This window comes from Staurois parvus, unplaced genomic scaffold (assembly GCF_062004578.1).
Source record: "Staurois parvus isolate SC_StPar_1 unplaced genomic scaffold, SC_StPar_1.0 ptg002433l, whole genome shotgun sequence".
In the NCBI taxonomy this organism is placed as follows: domain Eukaryota; kingdom Metazoa; phylum Chordata; class Amphibia; order Anura; family Ranidae; genus Staurois; species Staurois parvus.
In genome coordinates, this window is record NW_028320229.1 from 26,929 (window position 1) to 51,618 (window position 24,690).

The 24,690-nt window shown below is 39.4% G+C and overlaps 1 protein-coding gene across 1 annotated transcript in view; it reads left to right on the forward strand.

The window, feature by feature from the left end:
- Window positions 1–23,858, forward strand: part of LOC149430881 (anion exchange protein 4-like) — a gene marked incomplete at its 5' end in the record, with an annotated part of 36,875 nt that extends 13,017 nt beyond the window's left edge. Inside the window, 3 exons of the mRNA XM_089665960.1 lie at window positions 9,692–9,838; window positions 20,885–20,967; window positions 23,651–23,858. Coding sequence (XP_089522086.1) covers window positions 9,692–9,838; window positions 20,885–20,938 — 201 coding nt within the window. The remainder of the gene's footprint in view (window positions 1–9,691; window positions 9,839–20,884; window positions 20,968–23,650) is intronic.
- Window positions 23,859–24,690: the final 832 nt, after the last annotated feature.

The window sequence follows — 24,690 nt, forward strand, 5'->3', positions numbered from 1 at the left end:
GATTACCACAAAGACATTTTTTAAGAGTGTTGATAGGAATGGATATATTCCACAAGATAGCTGCCATTTTCCACCTTGGCTACTTAATGTACCAAAAGGTCAACTGATCAGACTTAGAAGGAACACAGGGTGATTTTTTTAGTCAAGCAAAAAATTTAGGTCAAAGATTTGGAGCTAAAGGCTACTCACAACAGGAAATAAATAAGGTGATCCAGGAAGTAGGAAATACAAAAAGGGACCTACTTCTCAAGGATAGAGAGAAAAAAGATGACCAAACAGACCAATTGGCCGTATATCCAGATTTTAATATCCATTTCAGGAAAGTGGAGACTGTTTTTACAAAACATTGGCCATTGACAGGTGATATCAGAGTTCCCAGTTTTTAGATATAGAAAAGCACCATCATACAAGTGATTTATTAACAGTGCGACGATGTCAGCGGAGCCTAACCATGGCGGCTGAGGAGAGCCCGATGTAGGAGCTCTCGGACAAGCTCCTTCACCCGACCTCCCCAAACCCCTACCTGTAATGTGGAAGCTGCAGCACAGTGGTCCCCCTTAGCCCCTTAGATAGATGAAGGAGCTCTGCGGGAGAGCTGACCCGAGAGACGGGAGTCGGCTGCGGTGCTCGAGGTGAAGGTGTGTCTGGCTGCGGGGAGACAAGGAGGAGCGGTGTAGCCACGTGGCCAGCCACTAAGCATCGCTGGGAAACCAGGAAGCCGGCCGGTGTTTGGTACGGAGAGAGAGGAGCTGCCCTGCTTACGGACTTACTACCTGGAGCACGGTTGCCGATCCAACACTCGGACCTCTGTTTGCCAGCTGATAGTCTGGTGCCCTGCTGGTTAGCTCACTGCTCGGAGCTCTGCATGTTAACCCAGTGCTCGGAACCCTAATAGCCGGTACCTACCCGGAGCTCTGTCTGCTGGCTTACTAGCTGAGACCCTGACTGTTGGTAAACTACTGGGAGTCATACTTGTCGGTCCATTGTTTGGGGCCCTGCTGGCTGGCCCACTGCTCGGAGCCCTGCTTGTGAAGGAGGAGAGGCACGGGGGATTGGAGAGAGGAAGGTGGAGGATACCCTGGGGAGCCCCCTAAAATGAACACACTGCCCAGCTGAAGGACAGATGAAGAGAGCTGCTGGCCGGGTCCCGAGAAGAAGAGAGACACGGGGAGGGTGAGTGACTCTGACCGAGTCTTGATAAATATCGTGCTTCTTGTGGGCTGTTGGGAGAGGCAGTGTGTGAGAGAAGAGAGGGGACCCCCTTGAGTGGGGAATGTAAAGGAGTGGAAAGGAGAAGAGGAAAGATGAAAGAAAAGCTTGAAAATCAAATGAGTGGATAAGGTGTGACGTGTATATTAATAGCTATCTCTCCTTAACCCCTGAGCCTATAAAGAAGAATAAGAGCCATAGAAGAATGAAAAATAAAAGCGCAAAAGGAAGTGGGCTTAAAGGGACTCAGACCGGTACTATCAAAAAATACACCTCCCAGGGAAATATAACTCCAGAAAGGTCTCAGGGTAAATGTGGAAAAGGTGAAGTAGACCTAAGCCTGGAAAGTAGCCCTAGACTATCACTAGGCCTTGACATTAGCAGCCAACAAATATCAGCTAATATAGAGATGGAGACAGAGCTACAAATACCAAACAAAAAAGAAATGGCAGAAATGTTCAAAGAACTGGAGAAAACAATAAAACAAGAAATTGTAAATATTCGAAATGATCTGGGACACCTTTTGGTGAGAGTGGAAGAAACGGAGGAAAAAGTTAAAAATCAGTCCCAAATTATCTCTGAATTGGAAAAAGAAATAATTAATATGGGGAAAGCCCAAGAAAAACTGCTCTATAAGGCTGAGACACAAGAAAATAGGAACAGGAGGAGAAATATTAGGATACGTGGGGTCCCAGAGAATTCAAAAGGAGAAAATTTGCAAGAGGTGGTCTGTAAAATACTAAATTCCATAATGGACAGTACTGATATGGAAAAGACTAAAATAGAAGGAATTTTTAGACAAGGAAAACTCCAAGGAAATTTGGGAAAGGAAAGACCAAGAGATATACTTGTTAAATTTTGTGAGTTCCTAGATAAAGATAAAATTTGGAAGAGGATTAAGGGAAAATCAGTAATTATGTACGAAGGAAAGGACTTACAGATATATGCGGACTTGTCACCAGAGACTCTATGGAGAAGGAGAACCCTTAGACCTCTATTGGAAAGATTGAAAGAACAGAAGGTGCAATATAGATGGGGGACCCCTGAGTGCCTAATAGGATGGAGAAATGAAATTACAGCATATCTTAGGTTCCCAGAAGATTTGAAAAATTTTTGCGATAGACTCAAACTACAAAGAATGGAGATTCCTGGTTGGGAAGAAGAACACTGGGAAATTAGAACAAAAAGAAAAGAGGACTGGCAATTTGTTGGCGGGGGGAGGGGGGGAGGGAGAGGAGGAGAGGGAGAGAGATAGCCCCCTTTTTTTTTTCTTTTTTTTTTTTTTTTCTTTTTTTTTTTTATCTCTCTCTCTCTACCTCCTGTCTTTCTCCGTCTTGTCCCTACCGTCCTCAAACCACTGTTATTGAGATATTTTGGTAGGAATTAGGGGTTAAAGGGGAGGTAGGGGAGGGTGAAAAGCTGTCCATGGGTGGAGTTTTTGCCCTATAGATTAAATCAAAAGTGGATAGTATTACCACAAATGATTGGTAGGCAAATAATAGGCCTAAAAAGAGGGGGGGGGAGGGGCGAGGGTTGGGAAAATGGGAGGGAGGGGGGAGGGGAGTGGGAGGATAATTCTCTGCAGGATAAAAGAAGATATAAAAGCAAGAAAGAGAGAGGAAGAGAGAAAATATACAGATGGAGGGAAAAAAAGGGAGACCCAAGTAAGATGGATGAGATACAGTTTATAACATATAATGTAAATGGGCTGAACTGTCCGGGGAAAAGATTTAGACTATTTAAAGAACTACATCATAGGGCAGCTTCAGTGAAATTTCTGCAGGAGACACACTTTGAGATAGAATCAAATGTTAAGTTAAAATCTAGATACCATCCATAATACCATACCATGGTATTATGCAGATTCACCGGTTAAAAGAGCAAAAGGTGTAGCAATTGGGCTGGCAAAGAATATCAGGTTTGAGTTGGAAGATAGGAAAACAGACCCAGAGGGAAGATTTTTATTTTTAAAGGGCAAGCTACAGGAGACCGAATGTACATTGGCTAATATCTATTGTCCTAATATAAGACCGGAGGAGTATCTGAAAAAAGTATTGAGGAAGCTCATGGATTTTAAAAAGGGACCCCTAATTCTCGCGGGAGATTTTAATTTTTGTATGGACCCACAAAAAGATGCTACGTCCCACACACAGAGGGAGGGATGTAGGGCCCTGAAACTATTGAAAAAAGAATTTCACACATGCCAACTGATAGATGCCTGGAGAATTACACATATGCAAGATAGGGACTACACCTTTTTTTCAAACATGCATAAGAGGTATTCAAGATTAGATCATATACTTATAGAACATCAAATGAATATTTGACTCAAGTAAAAATAGAGACGAAATCCTTATCAGACCATGCCCCAGTTACTATGAAAATGGAATGGGGTAGGAGAACAATAGGAGGGCTCGGATGGAAATTGAACGAGACACTCTTATTAGACAAGGATATTGCTCAGAAAATAGGTGAGGAGATTGAACGTTTCTTCAAGGAGAACGAAACAGGGGAGGTATCAAGGGCCACAGAGTGGGAATCTCATAAAGCATACATAAGAGGCGTATTGATAGCGATTGGAGCAAAAAAGAAAAAAGAAAGAAGAGAAAAAATTAGTGGACTAATAGAAGAATTAAGTAAGTTAGAGCAAATACATAAGAACAGAATAACAAAAGAAATAGAGTTAAGGATAAAAAAAAAGAAAGAAGAGTTAGAAGATGTAATGGAAGAGGAGAGGAGAAGAGTATATAACAGGGTCCTAAGTGAGAGATATAGATGGGGGGAAAGACCTGGAAAATATCTGATGAGAGCTCTGAGGAAAAAGAAAAATAGGAATTATATAGAAAAAATAAAAAATGCGAAGGGTGATTTGGTCCACTCAAATAGAGAAATCATCAAAGTATTCAGGGAATACTATAGGAAATTATATAATATTAGCCCCCCAGAAGGTTTAAAAAATTCAGAAAGTGAGAAGAATCAAAAAAAGAAATATCTGGAGATGGCTGGGTTATTAAAATTAAAGGAAGAACAATTGAACTCCCTAGATGCAGAAATCACACAGGAAGAAATAAAAATAGCTTTAAAAAATACAGTATCGGGGAAAAGTCCAGGACCAGATGGTTATACGGCGAGATATTCTAAAAAATATAGTGAAATATTAGTACCAAAACTTAGAAACTATATGAATGCTTTAGGTGGAGAGATGGAGATGAGGAGAGAGTCGTTGCAGGCTCACGTGGTGCTTATTCAAAAAGAAGGAAAAGATGCTTCTCAGTGTTCGAGCTATAGACCTATTTCATTATTGAATATTGATACAAAGTTATACTCGAAGGTCCTAGCAAATAGACTGAAGGAATTAATGCCTGAATGGATACATGAGGATCAGGTGGGCTTTGTCCCAGGGAGGGAGGGCAAGGACAACGGGCTGAGATCCCTGATGCTTGTCCAGAAAAGTAAAAAGGGAAAAGAACCGGTAGTGCTACTCTCGATCGATGCAGAGAAAGCATTTGATAGAGTAGACTGGAGATTTATGATGGATACTTTAGAAGCTCTGGGTATTGGGCCTAGAATGAGAGAGTGGATAGGGAAGTTGTACAGATACCCCTCTGCGGTTATTGTGGTAAATGGGGAGAGGTCGATACCCATTGAGATGTCAAATGGAACAAGACAGGGATGCTCATTATCCCCATTGCTGTATGTCATATCACTAGAACCATTGCTGTCAACGATAAGACTAAATAGAGATGTAAAGGGAATTCAGATAGATGACACGGAACATAAAGTTGCTGCTTTTGCAGACGACTTGCTGTTCTATGTGGGAAACCCCAGGATAACACTTCCATACTTAATAAAGCTATTAAAAGAGTATGGAGAATTGTCAAATTTAAAGATCAACCCAACAAAAACGGAGATTTTAAATATAAATATTTTAAGAGCTGAAAAAGAGAAGATACAAAAGGAATTTCCCTTTAAATGGAAGGACAGAGATATAACATACTTAGGAGTAAAACTTACAGCATCATATAAACATTTATACAAATTAAACTATATTTCATTGATAAATGAGATCAGAGAGGAATTAAAAATATTGGAAGGAGGAAGCCCGACATGGACAGGGCGTATAAATCTGGTAAAAATGGTAAGAGTACCAAAGGTCCTATATAGATATCAAATGATACCAATCAAACTCCCAGAAACCTTTTTCAAAGTAATTAAGAAATTGATATTAAGATACATATGGCGGAATAAAAAACCAAGAGTATCATATGAGCTGTTGAGTAGGAAGAAAGAGAGAGGTGGATTAGGGCTCCCAGACCTTAAAAGATATTATAAAGCAGTAATACTGGCAAGGACTATAGACTGGGTGTACAACTATAAGAAAAGTTGGGTGAGAATTGAAAATAAACTCAGTGGGACAAATTTGGGTAGGGCGATATGGGTGCCAACACAGTATAGGGGTTTAAATGATAATGTAAATACATACACTTTGAACGTTTTAAGGATTTGGGATAACGTACACAAAAATATGAAATGGGTTTTAACTCAACATTGATGCCACTGAGTAACACAGAGTTTTTTCACCCAGGTAGAGAAGAAATAGGAGGCAGGTGGTTTAAAAAAGATGAGGTACAATTAAGAGATATTTTGGTGGAGGGTAAATTAGGTTCATTTAAGGAATTAGAAAAAAAAAAAGGGTGAGATTTTCACTAAACTAGACGAATGGAGGTATCATCAACTGAGATGTTTTGTAGGAAGCCTCCCAAAACCCATAAGGACAAGAAATAATTGGAATTTGTTTGAAAAGATATTGGGGACACGAGGTGGGGGGAAGCACGGGATTGCTAAAATGTATAGGATACTCACTGAATTAGATACAAACACAAAGCCAACATATATAGTAAAATGGGAAATCGACATGGGTGTTGTGATAGATGAGGAAAAACAGAGTAGAATATATAGATTAATCCACGAAAATGTTTCTATGAGAGAAGTAGAAATGAACTATAAGTGTTTGACAAGATGGCACATCACACCAAATGTAGAAAATAGGATGTGTGGAGAGAATTCACCGGTGTGTTGGAGGGGATGTGGAGAAATAGGTACGGTATACCATATATGGTGGAGCTGCCCAAAAATCCAGGTTTTCTGGAAGTCAATTACCCACTTGATAGGAAAGATAATCGAAATAGATATAGGATTGGACCCAGAAGTATGTATCTTGCATAATACCAATATAACAGTGAATAAATATAAAAAATCAGGGTTATGGTACTACCTAAACGCTGCAAAGGGCATTATACCCAAGTTTTGGCGGAAAGTGGAGACGCCGAGAGAGGAGGACTGGATAGAAAGAGTGGAGCAGATAAGAAAGATGGAAAAACTCTTCCATATTCAAAAAAATAAGATGGAGGCTTACTATGGGAAATGGGAAAAATGGGAAAAAGCCAGATTATACATGATGTATAGGAATGAATAAAGAGAACTATAATCTACTTGCTATTTTAAGAAGCGGCAGAGAAAAGATAGGGAAGGGGAGGGGAATTGGGGGGGGGGTGGGAGGGATTGAGAAATAATTTTAGAAAGAGAAATTAAATTAGAATGTTGGATATTGTATTGTATTTTTATATATATAATGAGAAGTTGATATGTATTTAAATTGAAAAATTAATAAATCTTTAAATTAAAAAAAAAAAAAAAGAAAAGCACCATCATTAAGGGATAACATTGTTAAAAGTGTTCTTGACCCGCCTATTAAAAATAATAAAGTTACATTTTTAGATTCAAATGGGTTCTTTCCGTGTAAGGCATGGTATGCTTGTAAATCGACAAAAGGAAAGAATCAAAAAAGGCATTGTTTTACCTCATTTGTGAGTGAGAAGGAATTTAAAATTGATGAATTCATCTCATGTAGGACAGAGGGGGCTGTGTACGCACTGCAATGCAGTTGCGGTTTGCAATATATAGGAAGAACCAAAAGACCTCTCTGGGTCAGGCTTCGGGAGCATGTACAAAACATTAAAAAAGGGTTCCCGAAACACAGCGTGTCAAAGCATTTTGCCAAATATCACAATAAAGACCCCAGTGACTTGAAATTTTTGAAATTTTGGGGCATTACTAAATACAAGGAGCATTGGAGGGGTAGTCATAAGGTGCAAATCTGAAATGAAACAATTTAGATCAAATTCAACATTCAATCCTTTAGGGAAATATGTTTGCATATTGTAAATCCATTTCGATTCTAATTTACTTAAGGAGCGCACCTTATGACTACCCCTCCAATGCTCCTTGTATTTAGTAATGCCCCAAAATTTCAAAAATTTCAAGTCACTGGGGTCTTTATTGTGATATTTGGCAAAATGCTTTGACACGCTGTGTTTCGGGAACCCTTTTTTAATGTTTTGTACATGCTCCCGAAGCCTGACCCAGAGAGGTCTTTTGGTCCAGTAGGGGTGTGGAATTGGTGTGATTAGGATATCTGGTTACACGTCAGGTGTTTTATGATTGATTTTTATCATTAATATTTACTGATTACATTTTATATTTTATATTGTTATATATTTTTTGTAAACTCATGCTTTTGGATAGGGGTATCTATGTATATTTAGTTTTTACCCTTGAGATTAACCTACAATTAAAATTGCTGGATAAGGGGTGGAGTGGAATAGGTTCCCGTCATTTTAATTAATTTTTAATATTATACATCTTTATATTTATTTATTATTATTTTTAGTTTTTATTTTTAGTTTTCATATTTATTTATATATATTATTTTTGAATTATTTTTATTTAATTAAAATATATGGTTTTATTCAGATTGAAATAAATAAGTTTTATAATTATAGATTTTATGGATATGTACTGTTTTTTCGCCTATGGGGTTCCATGGATTACAATTATGTTTATAAATTATAAATTATCAATTCATTGTATTTAGCAGTTGATATATAGGTATATATTTAATATTATTAATGTTTATTTATATTGTTGCAAGCACAGTGTAGGGTAGTTATATGGCTGAAGCTGTATTATCTGTCCCCGGTTATTGATTGAGTTAATATTGGGATAGAACAGCATGGTCTATTCAGTCATGGCCGCGGGAGACATGGGCGGACTGGCGATGAGGTGGTGATCCGCCTTCAGGGAGTTTCCTTTAATTGTGCCGGGTATATGAGGGAAGGTCGTCACTATGAACGCCAGCCCTGAGGAAGTCACATGGTATTGTGACACAACGCGTTGGCCTGACGTAGTGACGCACTTCCGGCGTAGCGGCCATCTTGGTACACCTGTACACCCTGTTGTACACCCATACATTCGTTCCCTCATCCGAAAGCATGGGGTTTGAACTGGATACTGCTGCTATGTGAGTTGATTATCTTTGTTATTGTCCCTACTTTACAAATAAACTTACTACACTATGGGTGGATCTATTTTACGTCTCATATGAGAGATTGGTGCTGCACTTGATCTTACCTGGAGAGGAGCCATTAGTGAAGTGCTGACCCTTGAGTTCGACAAGGAGCGACCATTTGGAGTGATAGCAGGCTTGGAGGATCCGTGAGAAGGATTCATTAAAGCGCTTTGACCCTCAAGGGTCGAAGTCATAAGGTGAGAGGCTTATCCAGACGGTGGTCGGATTGTCATATCCACTTGCACACAAATACCAGCACGAGTGTGTGTCATCTAAATGTTACCATCAGCATATACTGGACTTTAAGAGCACTGATTAAGTTGTCTTTATATTGTGGTTTCACTACACTATATGCACGTGTGATTTTATATATATATTATTTACACTGAATGGATTTGTACAGAAAGACATATATTCTTTTCACGGGTCTTAGGTTATTATAATTAATTTTGAAGGTTGTAATCAATTAGCACTAATTTTTTTTCAATCATCATCACCATCACAGTTTGAGTGTATTTTTGTGTTCACATATAATTTGTTTGGATTCTTGCATGAGATCACTTGGTTAAACAGTTGATTTGACATTTTTTCACTAATTGATACACTTGGTATATATATTTTATATGCACTTATTTATTATGTGACATTTTTTATCTTATATACTCTAATTCATGTTGATGGGGATAAGGACCTTATTTCCATATCCTTGACCAGACAAATGGTAGTGGAGTTTTTCAGGGGGACTTATTGGAATCTGGAAGCTCTCTTTAATATAAGAAGGCTCCCAGATATCTAGCTCTATGAATGAGTAAGGGGAACATAGTACCCCTGGTAACTAAATCACTAAAAAATACTGACAAAATAAATAAACATACCATTGAAAAAGTTGTCAGGTCAAACAGGAAGTTAGAAGCATCTTAGATTTATGTCAGGAATAATCTCTATTTTTCTGTGTTTGCAGTGTTTTTAAGAGACAAACCATGGGGAAATGTACATGTATTGTAGATCTGTTTTCTTTTTTGCCAAGACATAATTTACAGTTATCTAAACTCATTATCTTTTGCTTTCTTTCAGCTGCTGGCACTTGTAGGTATACGGAAGGCAATGGAATGTATTTTTTCATTACACGATCTAAGCTGGTTGGATGACATCTTGCCACAAAAGTCTGTTCGTGAAGAAGGGCAAAAGTCAGAAGAAATAGATTCAACTGACAGTGAAGATGTAAGATTAAAAACTTTTTCATGTACTAACTTGTGGCTTTAGCTCACACTTCAGCTCTTAAATGTTTTCTCTACTTGGAGAATGAAAATACATTTCAAAGTACGAAGTGCACCTGTCTTGTCTGTGTGAAGAAGGTTTTAATAGGAGGTAAAATGGGTAAAAAGAAACCTGAACTATGTCACTTGTCCTAATAGATATTCTTCAAGAATAAAGGCAGATTAATTTATTGCATGGTTTACATAGGATCAAACTCTACCCTATATTACATTTACAGTATAGTTAAATAACAAAGTATGCCTGTTTAGATTGGGTTATATTTTGTTAGGATGCTTTATTTTATTTATTTATTTTGGAGTCAGCAAGAGCAGGAATCTGTTGGCATCATTACTATAACTCCAGTTTGTTTGCAGAAAAGCCCCACAGATTACTGAGGTGCAATTTAAACCACCAAAGCACAGCAGTTGACATTGAACTCAAGCTCCACAGTTTACAGTACACCTGTGGGCAGGTCTTAAGGGACAGTGGAGCAAGCAGCACTTGCACAGCTAACTCTGTAATCCGTGGCCAAGCTTGTTACACTGTTAACACTAAGCACTCTAGACTCAACTTCTTGTTAGAGAACACCACCCCTCAGATGTCCAGTATTTAGGAACTGGTACCGCAGAGCCTGTACTGTAGTAGCAATTTCCACAAAACCAGATAAAACTCCGGACTTCGGACTTCTAAAGGAAACAACTAATTTATTAAAAACAGCTCTGTTTTGACCCAGCAGGCGGTCCATCTGCTCTTATCTGCTAAGTGAATTGTTTGCCCTTCTTACAAGCGTATATACTAGCGATTACGTCACAAAGCATATATTTTCCTCTTGACATTTGTACACTTGTAGCTGTGAAAAGCAATATACAGGATATTCACGGTTTCTTCTCAGACTCTGCAAACTAAAACCTTACACATTTAAGGGGAACTCTGCACTAGCTGGGTGCTACCACATTTGTTATCGTAGCGAAAGTTTGAATGAGATTAAGCATCACCAATGGACCATTGACTACCCAAATCATAATGGGCTAAGGGCAAGCCTGCTAGTCCTGGACAGCTAATGGTTGATATTTCCACATGGCCATTACATGGGTTACAGCCTTCCTAGCTTCCCTGAGCAAATATACTTATCATTTGCCAGGTACTCCCTTCCCCATTCTAACCCCTCCCCCCCCCCCCCCACAACCTTTCCTGGGGGAATAGTTTAGGTTAATAGCAGAGCTTACATAAAAAATCAGGCTCACTACAGCATTGGGATTAGCTATTAGGGTACAGTTTATCAGCTTGCCTGTGGAGCTGTAGCTTCATATGGTCAACCAAGTTTTAGTGGGTCCATAGGTGCACATTGAATAAGTTCCTGGTTCCCTACAGTGCACCTCTTCCCTACAGTGTCCCTGGTTCCTTATAGTGCACATTGAATAAGTACCTGGTTCCCTACAGTGCACATTGAATAAGTTCTTTCATTATGTACACATGTGTCAGTTACTGTGCCCTCACATTGATAATGAGAATGCCATAGTAACATTCTAGTGGTTACAGACCCTACTCTAGTAGTCTCGATACATGGGTCACATGATCTGCCCTCCCTCCCTATCCTTCTAGTTAGGGTTATTATGGCTACCAGCAATTTTATCAAAACAAAATTTTATCAAAACGATATGATCAGGCATCATATCGGTGTATATTCCCATCTTCCACTATACGTTGACCAGTTAGCTACTGGGTGTGACTGAAGCAGAGCTGGAGTTCTTCCTTCTGACCAGATGTATCCTTTTCTTCTGCCGTGCATAGACTCAGGAGCTTCCAGGTATGTGGCTGGAGTTCTTCCTTCTGATTTCTCTGATCAGCTTTAGCTTTAAGGGGTCTTGAGAGTCTGCTTTACTCAGCCCGAAATCTGTGGGCTCAGCAGCTCGCTTTGCCCTGGAGTGGTGTATCCAGGGGGTCGCCTTGGCCACCTTATTGGCTGTGGGAGTAGATTGCAGAACAGTGTAAGGACCTCTCCATCTGGGCCCTAAAGAGGTCACGGGGACGGGGTTGGACAGGCTTATGGGGAGTTTCTCTTGAGCCCACTTCCCTATAGCCTGCATATTCTCCCCCAATTTCTGTAACAGTTCATGGTTCACCACCCTTCCTATCTGGTGTAAGTCTCCCTTGATATCTCTAATGATGGTTGGGGGCCTACATAGGGGACAAATCTGTCCTCTTTGTTGGAGTACTCCGGATTCTCAGCAAGGCAATGGGCAGCCTCAAGGTCCACTTCATTTGGGTTTCCTGACAGAGTTTTGCCAGTTGAAACTTTAGGGTGCGATTCATTCTCTCCACTTTTCCAGAACTGAGGCCTGTATGCGGTATGCAGTTTCCAAGTGATCTTGAGTGCGGTCGCTAATTCCTGAAGGCACTTATGAACAAAGGTGGGACCATTGTCTGAGCCTATGGAGGAGGGAATTCCGGATCTGGGGATAACGTCCTGTAGTAGGCATTTGACCACTTCTCTGGTAGCTTCAGTTTGTGTAAGCCAGGCTTCCACCCAGCCCGAATAGGTGCAGACGGCCACCAGCAGATATTTATATCCTCCTGAGGGGGGCATAACGCTGAAGTCGACCATTAATTCTTCCATTGGTGAGGCCGCTACTGCTTGTACTCCAGGAGTTGGTACAGGCCCTTGTCTTGGGTTGTTTCTGGCACATTCCATGCATCTACTGGCTGTTGCTTGTGCTAGCGTGGGTAGACGGGGAATGTAAAAATGTCTCTCTAGAGCCTTTTCAATGGCTGTTTTGCCCATGTGTGTTCCCTTATGGAATTCTGTCACTAATTCAGTTGCTACAGCAGCTGGAATGACAATTCTTCCATCCTGCAGTTGACACCACCGGTCTCCCTTATACTTTCCAGGTTCAGTCTCTTTCCATTCTTGTTCTGACTTTGTTTAGACTTTGTTCCCATTCAGACAGTGGCACTGGGAACAGAGGGGCCATAATCTGTTTTTGGGGACGACTGGAGTGCTGTCTCTCTAGCTGTTTGATATGCTTTTCTGTTGCCTTTGGCCACCTGGGAGTCTCCCTTTTGATGACCCCTACAGTGTATCACTGCAACCTCAGAGGGGGCCCACGCTGCTTCCAAAAGTTCTAATATTTCTGTCCCATACTTGATGCTCTTTCCCCTGATGTGATAAGTCCTCTTTCCTTATACAGGGCTCCATGAGCATGAAGAGTCTGGAAAGTCCACATAAACATTCAGTCTTAGGCATGCAGCTAGCTGTAATGCTCGGGTCAGTGCAATCAGTTCTGCTTTTTGTGCAGAAGTTCACTGTGGTAGGGCTGCTTCCTCTATCACTGTCTCCTGTGCAAACCACTGCATAGCCAGCATAGCAGAATTAATTTTTTATGAAATTGCTGCCATCAGTGTAATATTCAACATCTGGCTTTCCCAAGGGGCTGTCTCTCAAGTCTGGTCGACTTGCTTATACTTCATCCATTACCTGGAGGCAGTCATGTATTAGAGGTTCTTTTGAGGTGGGGAGCAGGGTGGCGTGGGTCAGGGTGTTAACAGTCTCTAAATGGATTTGATGATTCTCACATAGCATGGCCTAGTATTTGACCATCCTGCATTGGTGGACCAGTGATTTCCCTTATAATCTATCACTGCCTGAATGTGGTGTGGAACTCAGACATAGATCTCTTGACCCAGTGAGAGCTTGTCAGCTTCTGCCACCAAGAGGGCTGTTGCTGAGATAGCCCGCAGGCAAGGTGGCAAACCTTGAGCTACCGTGTCCAGTTGTTTAGAAAGGTACACCACCAGGCGATGCCACAACCCCCAGGTATTGTGTTAGCACTCCCACTTCATAGCCTGTTTCTCATTGACATACAGACTTACAGTCCGGTAAGCCGAGGGCAAGGGCTTGCATTAAGGAAGTCTTAATGTCCTGAAATCCTTGGACTTGTTGTTCCTTCCATAGGAACGGTTCCTTCTCTCCCCCCTTTGTAAATTCATAGAGGGGCTTGGTTTTTGTGGCAAAGTCTGGTATCCAGATCCGGCAGAATTCAGCTGCTCCCAAGATCTCGCGCACTTGTCGCCTGGTTCTTGGTATAGGGATTTAGAAAACAGCCTCTTTCCTGCCCTTTCTCAACTGTCTCTGGCCTTTTGATACTCTGAATCCCAGGTATTTTACAGTCTCTTGGCATAACTGAGCCTTTTTCTTGGTTGCTATAGCCTGCCTTCCACAGTAGCTGCAACAGTTCATTTGTAGCTTGGAGACACTCTCCAGATCCCATACTGTAGGAATTTGTCCAGATACTTCCGAATCCCTGCTCATGTCCACCCAGATTGCAAAGTCTTTATGTTAGAAATGGTCTTTTAATTTTATTTCCTGTAGCTTCCACTATAGTTTGCAATATGTACACTGATCTTTTCTCAGCCTGAAACTGATAATGCACTCCAAGGGGGTCTGGACTGACTGATTTCATAAACCTTTTCTATAATCATCATAAACCTCACATCCCTTGTGAAAAAGTCGGAAGTGACGAAACGCGTTAGAGTCGTGACGTCAGACGCAAAACCGGAAGGAGCAACGTGGCCATTTTGGATATGGTCTCAGCATAGGACAGACTGAACTTAGGATGGACGGTATTTTTAAAATGTAAGCGGCAAATAAATCTGTGTTTTATATACATCATTCCACTGAGTTTGCTCTTCTCTGCCCTGTGAGGAACGGGGATCCCAATGCCCATTGCTGCATGAGGAACGGGGGATCCCACTGTGTACTCCCATTAGAGGAAAAGCTATCTGCATACTCCCATTAAAGGATCTGGTGTATGGGGATTTTACAACACTTGTGAAAGCTGAAAGAGGGTAATTGTATATTATCCTTAACGCAGAGTGGTGGCACTTATCAGGTTCTGCACAATTTTTCACTGATCACTAATTGTGTATTTGTGGCATTTCACGTATTGAAGTGGTTGTTTCACAAGATCACTAGTGGAGTTGTGTGTGGATTTTCACTTCACGTGTTGATGCTTATTTATTATATTATATTTATATCACTAGTGTTGTTGCATGATATCACTCATATTATAATGTAAAAGATAATGCACTATATTTAGTTTATATTTTTTTGAGGTACTTTGGATTGAAGTGAAGAATTGGACATTTTCACAGTTGGAAGATTGGAGAGTGTGGACTATAATTTCTTTGGATTTTTGCAATTTTGAATTTGGGACTTTAGTATGGACATTATGTTAGTATTGAGATTGTGGGGTAGGATGTGAGGTTTATGAAGATTATAGAAAAGGTTTATGACATTTGCACTTTCAAGGGTGAAAGTTTTACTTTTCTTTGGGGAGTTATAGAGTTTCTGATTTAATTGGACTGACTGATTGCCACCCATATTGTTTCCTCAGAGACACCAAGACAGACACAGAGAGGTAAGGAATTGGATTGAAGGTCTGGTAAGGGGTCAAGGACCTTCGACACAACAGGGTTAAAAGACAAATGCTTCCCCTTATGGGTGACTCGGTACAGAACGATAATCAGCACTGGTACCAAGAACTGCACCTACACAGGGTCAACTCTGGCTTCTCTGCTGAGCAATGTCTCATTCACTCATATACACACCAGACTTTCCAACCCAAAATTACTGACTACCTGGAGGTATGGCCCAAGGATGCACAATCATCCAATTCAAGGGCACTTCGGGAGGTGATCAAGCTCCCCTTCTCTCAAATACCGTTGAGAGGTCCTGACTGACTGTTATAACTCAAAAGGCAAAGATCTCACCTGTTCCCGATGTGTGAAGCTTCACTATTTTAGCAGTTGGTTCCCCAGTCCAGGTTCTTTGGACTCCAGCAGGTCGATCCTCGGAGCAGGCTACTAAAATATTGTGCGATTTCCCAGACAAATGTCCAGTGGTGCCTGAAACAACACAGAGATCCCAGGGGCCAGTTCTGGACCGAGCCCTGTGGGTCAGGGTGGGAAAACCAGCTTTCTCGGCAGTTACACCTGGTTTCTTGACCAATGCACCAAAAATGTAGTAGCAATTTTGGCAAACCATGGGAAACTCCAGACATGGACTTGAGGAATACAAATGATTTATTAAAAACAGTGCTGTTTTGACTCAACAGATGGCTCGTGCCCTCATCTGCTAAGTGAATTGTATACCCTTCTTACAAGCGTATATACTAGTGATTACGTCACAAAGCATATATTTTCCTCTTGACATTTCTTGTAACTAAAAAGCAATATACAGGATATTTGCGGTTTCTGCTCTAAATTAGGACATTAGGACAGGCCCTTGTTACAGGAAATATGGGGGTAGAAGTTAGAGCTTAGCTAAACTCTGCAAACTAAAACCTTACAAATTTAAGGGGAACTCTGCATTAGCTGGGAGCTACCACATTGGTCCATATTAAATGGGAACTCTGCCATTACTGTCTCAGTACTGTACCATCAACTCATCAATTCCTGTACCCCACTCCCAGTGACATGTCTGACAACTGTTACCGGATACCGGAAACACATTTTTACTAACTACATGCTTGCTTTCTACCTTGACTTCCAGACTAGGTCCCTAGGCACTCTGTTGGTTCCAGTATGTGGGGAACCGGTTGCTAGTGAAGGGGTCAAGCGCAACTCCCCTTCACTACCAGAGTAACCATCACCCCTGCCAGGCATCCGTTTCCTGCCTTTAGCAAGAGATACTTCAGACCAGGCATTAAATGGAGCAAAAAAGGCTTTACTGAAATAGTACACCAGCCTACAGGAACAGTTCCTCAAAAGCAACTTCACGTATAGAGTTTTCTGTGGTCCATAAAGTGACTGTACCTTAGGCAGATGGCCGATTCATAAAGCAATCCTTTAATGCAATTAATTAATTAAAAAGGAGTTCCAGCCATTTTTATGTAAATCAGCAGCTACAAATACTGACTTTTAATAAAAACACACTTACCTGTCCAGCGATGTTCTCACCTGCGTGGTCCCTTCCACGGCACCAGCATCTCAACTGTGGGCATCAGGCTTATAGCTTGCGGCTTCACTGCCTGGTGCCCACTGCACATGCGCAAATCATAGAGCGCTTCCCAATTGGTCCAGCAAGTTCCCAGGAGACTGCAGAGGGAGGAAAGGACCGAACTTCTGGCTCACTTCACTATGGCGAACTGAGACGGAAGTGGGTGTGATGAGAGTCACTTTGGGTGGGGGGCCCATGGAACCCAGCTCACTTTGGAGAGGTGGGGAGACCCCTGTCTCAGCTCCCCATATCCCTCTTATGTGTAAATCACCCTGTGCCTGTTAGGGGTACAGGGTGATCTGTCCTAATATTGAGTGGGCTTTGTCTCAGACTGTGTAGACATGTTTAGGAGATAGGTGCAGTGTGGGTTGTTGATTGTTTAATGTTATGTGGCTGCATCCCATTGTTCTATTGTTTGTCTGGCTTGGGAGAAAACTATTATGGGATGTATGTGTTTATGTATATTAGCTTAGTGGAAGGGTGTCTCCAGCAGCCCTCCCTCCTGATTGGACTGTCTGCTTTGAATACCTGTGTGTCTCTTGTTACTAAATGTAGATTGCCTCACCCTGTTTCATTATGCAGGATTGTCCCCTGAGTGTATATATCTTGTATCTATGTTCAAATAAAGTTGTCTGGTCTTGTATGGTCGACTGTGGTGTCTGTTGTCGGTGTTTGGACTGGGAAGGGGTATTCTAATGGTAGTACTCAAGCGCAGTCTAGGTCAGTTCCGTTACAGCAGGTACCTGTCAAAACCAGGTACCCGCTCCCCCCTCTTCCCCAAAACTTGCCAAATATGGTAGTGGAGGGGGGAGGAAGCAAATTAAGTGGAGCTTCCACTTTTGAGTGGAACTCTGGTTTAAGGAGTTATTTTAGGCAATAATTCCACAGAGGTCACAAGCAGTTCCTAAAATCCATGATCTGGCAGTTATCCATAAAGGCAATAAGTCTATGTCTGGTCCATAAGAGCTTTCAGCTTCCCGGCCCCATAGAGAAACCCAGATGCCGCCCCACTATATATACATATAGTGCCGTGCTGATGTACCTTGCCAGCATATCAAAAATAAACAATTATATCACAACTTATTTTTCACTACCATAGTGAAAAATACAATGAATGAAATAACCATAGTCATGTGCCTTCATCTGGTGCCTTCGGTCGGTAGAGGAATATAATAGAAAATAATAGAATAAATTAGAATTGAATAGAAAAGAATAGAATAAAACAGAACAAAATGTAAAATGATAGAATACAATAGAATAGAAAATAATAAAACAGAATAGAGTAGAAAAGAAAAAAAATAGAATAGAACAAAATAAAATAGGAAAAGACTAGAATAGAAAAAATAGGATAAAATAGAATAGATTTGAAAAGAATAGAATAAAATAGAATATAGCCATCTTCTGAAATTCGAATTGAATAGAATAGAACAAAACAAAGCATATAGCCATCTTCTAAAATTCTAATTAAAAAATTTGCATTTCAAATAGAATTGAGTATAAATAGAATATAGCCATCTTCCAAAATGTGAATTTCAAATCGATGTTAAAAATAATGAATATATGAAACGAATCTGAATATAAGAAACAAATTCTGAAAAGTAATCATGATGAATATGACGAAGTAAAATTAACTTAAACGAATCCTAAACAGATTTTTCTGCTATGCACATTTCTAAGAATTGATTTATCTCTTGATTGTATGTGTTTTTGAATACATTAGAGTATTTTGCTAGATTTTTTAACTGCAGCTTTGCATTGCATGTAATGGCTAAGTCTGTGATCTACAAGCATCCCCAGATGTATATTTTCCATGTGTATTTTTAGGACCAAAGTGCATGATTTTACTTTTCTCAATATTGAATAAAACCCTTTTGTTTTATAGTATTACACTCATTTACTGGAGGTCCTTATATTATATTTTTGGTATTTGTTGGATATAAAATTTGATACATACTGGTACTTGCACTATGTTAATATCCACAGTTACTTGCTATGATAAACTCCCTGGATAGGTAGAAAGTATTGGATGGAGGATTTGTTTTAAGGGGGATTTAAAAATGAGAAATAGTGGCTTGGCTATAACTGAGCTAATTTCCCTAAGGACTTGCAGTACACCTGGATTACTTCTGGATTTATTCACTTTACTTTTATCTACTCTACTTTGTCTCAGGTTTTCTGCCAGCCACAAACGTACCTTCAGTGAAGCAGTAGCAGTAGGTGGTTACTTTATCAGGCAAACAATGGTGTAAGGAGATGTTGATGGTGGGGTGTGCTCAAGGGAGGCAGGAGATTGCAATGGTGGCAGGAGGTGGTATTTATTTCAAGCTTGCAGTGGTGAAAGGAGAGGCTAAGGAATTTAAACAATATTTTTGATCCAGATTCCAAAAAAAATTTAATCTGTAGCCCCTACAGCAGGGATTAGGTAGTTATCACTGGTCCAATATAAACTAATTTTCAAAAAGGTCTGCTTTGTGCAAGGATGATGAAGACTTGGTCAGCCACTCCAACCCCTCCTTTCTGGATAAGATCTAGCAGAGACACTGAAAGAATCTATACACTGGAAGAATTACAGTTTCCTGGTGAAGGAAGTACTTATCAAATTGACAGTTCCATAGCACCTTTCACAAGTTACAGTATAGTATGTTTTTTATATGGAAGGGAAATAAGTGGTGGGAAGTAGAGGTGGGGTACTGTAGATTTTAAGGAGGGCAGTAAGGAATTAGTATAAAGGGGAGGGTGAAGAATGAAGCCAATAATAAAAAAAAAGAAAGAAGGAGAATAAGGAGAGAAAAAAAAGGCAAACACAATTAAACAGAAACACAATAAAAAGAGCTCAAAGGACAAAAAGAAAATAAAAATAACTAAGAAAACCCCCAAACGCCAAGTCTAAAAAACTAAAAGCAAAATCCCCCCCTCCATTTTTTTAATACATTTAATAAAAAATAAAGTGTGTGCAAAAAAAGGGGGGGGGGAATCAGCAAAAGAACTTGTTCCTGGCACACATACACAAATGGTAGTCCTGAAAAAGACTGTTGGGTCAAATCTTAGTGAATACAGGTGGGCTTGCACTCCACTCTCCCTAGCCCCACAAACTTTATCAGTGTTCGTATACATCTGCATGTAGTACTGTTTGTGGCAGCACTGTGCTCTGTAGCCAAAAGCACTGCCAGATGCCCCTCACTCTCACCAAACTCAAACACACTGGCAAGGAACTGCTGGGAGAGCAGCCTTTTATAATGTGTATCCTACTCATCATCAATCACATCTTTACTAGTGTACAAACGTGATAAACAACTCAGTAAATCAATGGAATAAAGGAATAGAACACAACACAGAAAGTGAAGCTATATCTACAGGTACCCATGCAAATAAAATACTAATCATCTACTCTCCCCCCCCTCACTACATTCTGCATCTACACTCTATCTAATATAATTAATTGTGAAAAATCTTAATTCAAAATCAAGCTTACAAAGCACGTCAGTTTAGTTAAAAAGCAAAACACTGGAGACAATAATAGCAGGATGCCATAGTGATTCTACCAAATTTTCAGCGTCATCTACCATTTCTATAGAAATCTTGATATTTTCTACCGTACAAGGCAACCAGCAGGTAGAACAATGGAGACAACAGTTTTCTGATATACTATATGCAAACTAAAAGAATTGATTTCATGTAAAACAACTGAAAGTAGTAAATTACATTCAAAACCAAGAAGATATAGAAATGACCATAGGTGTGAAAGACACCAATGTAAAGACATTACCCATGGTGCCAACATCCCAAATAGTATATACAAAGTGGGTCCCGCATACCCACACAAACATACTTTGTAAAAATCAAGAAGATATAGACATTTCAAGAATATATACAGTATGTATAGTTTATTTTTTTATTTTAGGTTTTAGGTCTCTTGAAACTCTACTAACATACAATTGATTTTTTTTATGTGTCAGTTTTTAGTTATATGTCTATGTCGGTTTTGGCAAAATACCTCTTCTGTTTCTTTCTAGTCAGAGCTAAAGTACCAAGAAAAAGGACCAGAAATCAACATTTCAGTAAATTAGACCAAAGGATGGGAACTGAAATGTATTTGGTAAGGTGATTCATCATGTGTTAAATGTTATTTTTGTGTGTAAATTTTAAAAAATAACTTATCAGGTGCTTTAGTTATCTTCCCAGCTATCCAGAGATGTTATATTTTGTGAAAGTTTCATATTATTAATTTCATATATTTAAAATTGGAACAGAAATTATACATTTAGTATCACTAATGGACTTTAATGCCAAGACAAATGAACCAAACCAAAGCACCTAGTTTCTCTGAGTAGGTAAAAGAAAAATAATTAATTACAAAAAAAACTTACTCTTCTTCTTAAGCAGGATAAAAAAAACCCTCATAATTTTGCCTTCAATTTAAAACTAACATTCATAAAAAAAAAAAAAAAAAAATTACCAAAGTAATGACTCCCAACTTACCAAGATATCCCAACTATACGAAAATGTACACATTACAGGAGCAGACAATGATGGAAGCTTTTATTTGTACTTAACTAATTATTTTTTTACCATCATCTACTGTGATGATGTTATACCAATAACAAAAATGTTATTGCATTAACATTATAATACTGTGCACCATTTTCCCTTTTAGCCATTGCAATTTACTTTATTACCAGGGGCGGACTGACCATTTGGAAACTCGGGCACTGCCCGAGGGCCCGGGGTCAGTAGGGGGCCCCATGAGATGCCCCTGGTACCTTTTTCATAGGCTTTTTTGAGTTTGGGCAAGGACACAGGGGCCCCATGATCCCCTATTGCCTGGGGGCCCCATGAGTTGTGAATCCGCCCCTGTTTATTACAATAACTTTTCCTTATATTGTGGTATTGAATGTTACTGTACAACCTATTTTCTGCACAGAAATCAACCAGCTTCTAACCTCAGCTTGTTCAATTAAGCTTTGGCAATAAAACCTGGAAGCTGGTTTCTATGCAGAAGTGAGCCTGATTTTGAACACTCCAGCTTTAGTAAATAAACCCCTATATCTGCATTTTATTGCAGTCTATGCCTTCACTAGGGAAATTCACTTTCAGTAATGGTCCTGGTCATCATTGCTTCAGGTACAGAAGGTGATGAGAAATTCAAATTACTCTGTTGTCACATTGACAAGAATACAAGAAAACTTTTACAAGAGGGGAATTATTTTTTTATTACAACTGAAGGGAGAATTATTTTTTGATTACAACTGTTTAAGGGAACTGTTTCACTCTGGAAAGATCTTCTTGACTTGCTGTGTTTCTGGAGCAGGAAATAAAAGGAAATGTCATCGATGTGATGAAGAAAATAAAAAAAATCTGACAAGGGTCTTAACGATTCCTTACTCTGACCAAAACCAAGTCAAGATTTTGCTTTTGTATACACTTTACTATATGAAAAAAAGAACAGTAAAACTGCTGTACAACATTGCATATACTATATTCTTTTGTACCTACTTTTGTTGCCTGTTGCTCTTACTTTTCTTCTCTAGCCTCAAATAGCATGTTATTCTGCCTTTGTTTTTTCTTCATTAACTATACTTATCTGATTCAGCAAGTTACAAATACAGTACACCCAATATCTGACAGCTTAGTTGCTTTTCGAACGTTTGTTCCACTTGACTTGAAATAAACATTACCCCTTTTTACATGGACATTTCATGTGTTCATTTTGCTTGTGTGTGTGTATACTGTATACAGTATATCTTCTATAGTGAGAGTATATATATATATATATATATATATATATATATATATATATATATATATAAAAGAAATGGTAATTTCTTAACAGCTTGAGTGTGCTAAATGCTCAAAGCAAAATTCACCTGGTACTGAGGTGGAAAGGTGTCTGCATGCAGTGTTGTCAGAACTGTAGGGCATCTCCCTGTTCACCAATCCTATGGATAGCATGGCCTCTTAGGAACAGGGTTCTTGCACAGGAGGCTTTTTGGTTGTTCACAAAGAAGTGTGGAGATACCACATGACAGCAAGCAGAGTTGACTGGCTGAAGATAGTGACTGTCCCAATGCACAGAATCTGATGTGATTCCAGTGTGGCGATTGACATTACAGCTATGCTGAACTGGTATGCAGAACCCCCCTCCCCCCACCAACAGTGGTAGCCAGGAAGAGAAGGAAGAGAACGGCAGTACCCCTATTCTCAGCTAGGAATCCCAGGCCAAGAGAGCGTGGCAGTCCCTTGCTGTAGAATATATATGCTTTCCCAGTGTCCCTCTGGTTTTTGTAGTCCTATTGGCACTCAGGAACACAGCATGTACTTGCTATAGGACTACAGGCAGGATTCTCAGCTGTACAAGAACTGTAGCCACTTTGCTAACAGGAAGTGATGTAGCAGTCCCAGTACTGGGCACTAGGGGGAAAAAGGATTAATTGTAGTCCCATTTGCAAGTGTCCTTAGCTGGCATAATATATCGTTATATAGCCTACACCTGGCTACATCCTCCCCCTGCTTGAACTCTTTGGTCCCCAAAGATGTAGTAGAAACTAATGTAGTACTAATTACTCAATACACAATAAGACATTTGATCATTAACTGTAAACAAGAAATCAACAAGGATTAATTGTAGTCCCATCTGTAAGTATCAATGACAGAACGATAGAGCTGGCACCTAGCATATATATATATATATATATATATATTCACACACTGTATCTATTTTTATGTTTATTTATATTTATGTAATAACTATATTTATGTTTTTGTGTTTTGTGTTTTTTCAGTTTGATCCAAGGATAAAGGGCCAGAAATTCACAGGGGAAAATTCCTAATGCATATTTATGCATTTTTCTTTACAAACTTAAATGTTTATTGGAAAGAACTTACTGGATAATATACATTACTTATATTACAATTAATATTACAAAGTTTGTTATTATGCTATTTTGTTGAATTTTCCAATAAAGCAGAATTATTTCTCCCTCAAATAAATAGTAGTCTTTTTATTATGTTTGTGTAATACCTTTTTGTGTCATGCAAGTACAGTCTTCTCACTATAAAGAAAACCTATTACTGCTCTGTGATGTCACCAATGACCAGCTTAGATGGCTGAAGATTTTAGGCTGCCCTATCTATCTTCTGTGACCTTACTATGGACTCACTATTGTGGAGGAAACGCTTTCTAGTCAATTGTAAAGATGCAGGAAACTGTTCACTACTTTCATCACAGAGTTGCACAATACTGCAAAAAACTGAAGATGTGCATCGATGACAATAAAACTTTATAGACCCTCATGCAGCATATCTCTGCCTAGGAACCACCCCACTCTGATGCCTTTTGCCCTAATGGTCTTAATCATAGGTATATGAGTGGTTTGGGGTAGCTTCTTTAAAACAAAAACACCACAAGAGAATTCCATGGTATTCTTGAAGGGACCTCTCACAAAAAATCCTACCCAAAATCTTACTATACCAGTTTGAAAAGAAGGACATTATCCAGTACAATCCTTCACAAGAAATGCTAGAATCTTCATTGATTAATGCAATAAATAATTTGCGCTAGTAAATGTATATAAATATATAAAAAATATAAAAATCATCAAATCATAAGTCCAAAAAAATATATATGCCAATACCACAAAAAAAGTGCAAAAAAACTTTTAAAGTGCAAAAAACTTTTGTGCAAAAAAATGTCTAAATATGAAAAATTTCACCAAAAAAACCTTGATAATATGATGGCAGATCATCCATAGATATATTTTCAGAAACGAAACTCTGCAACACACCAAACCTCATAGATCAAATAACAGGATGAAAGAAACTT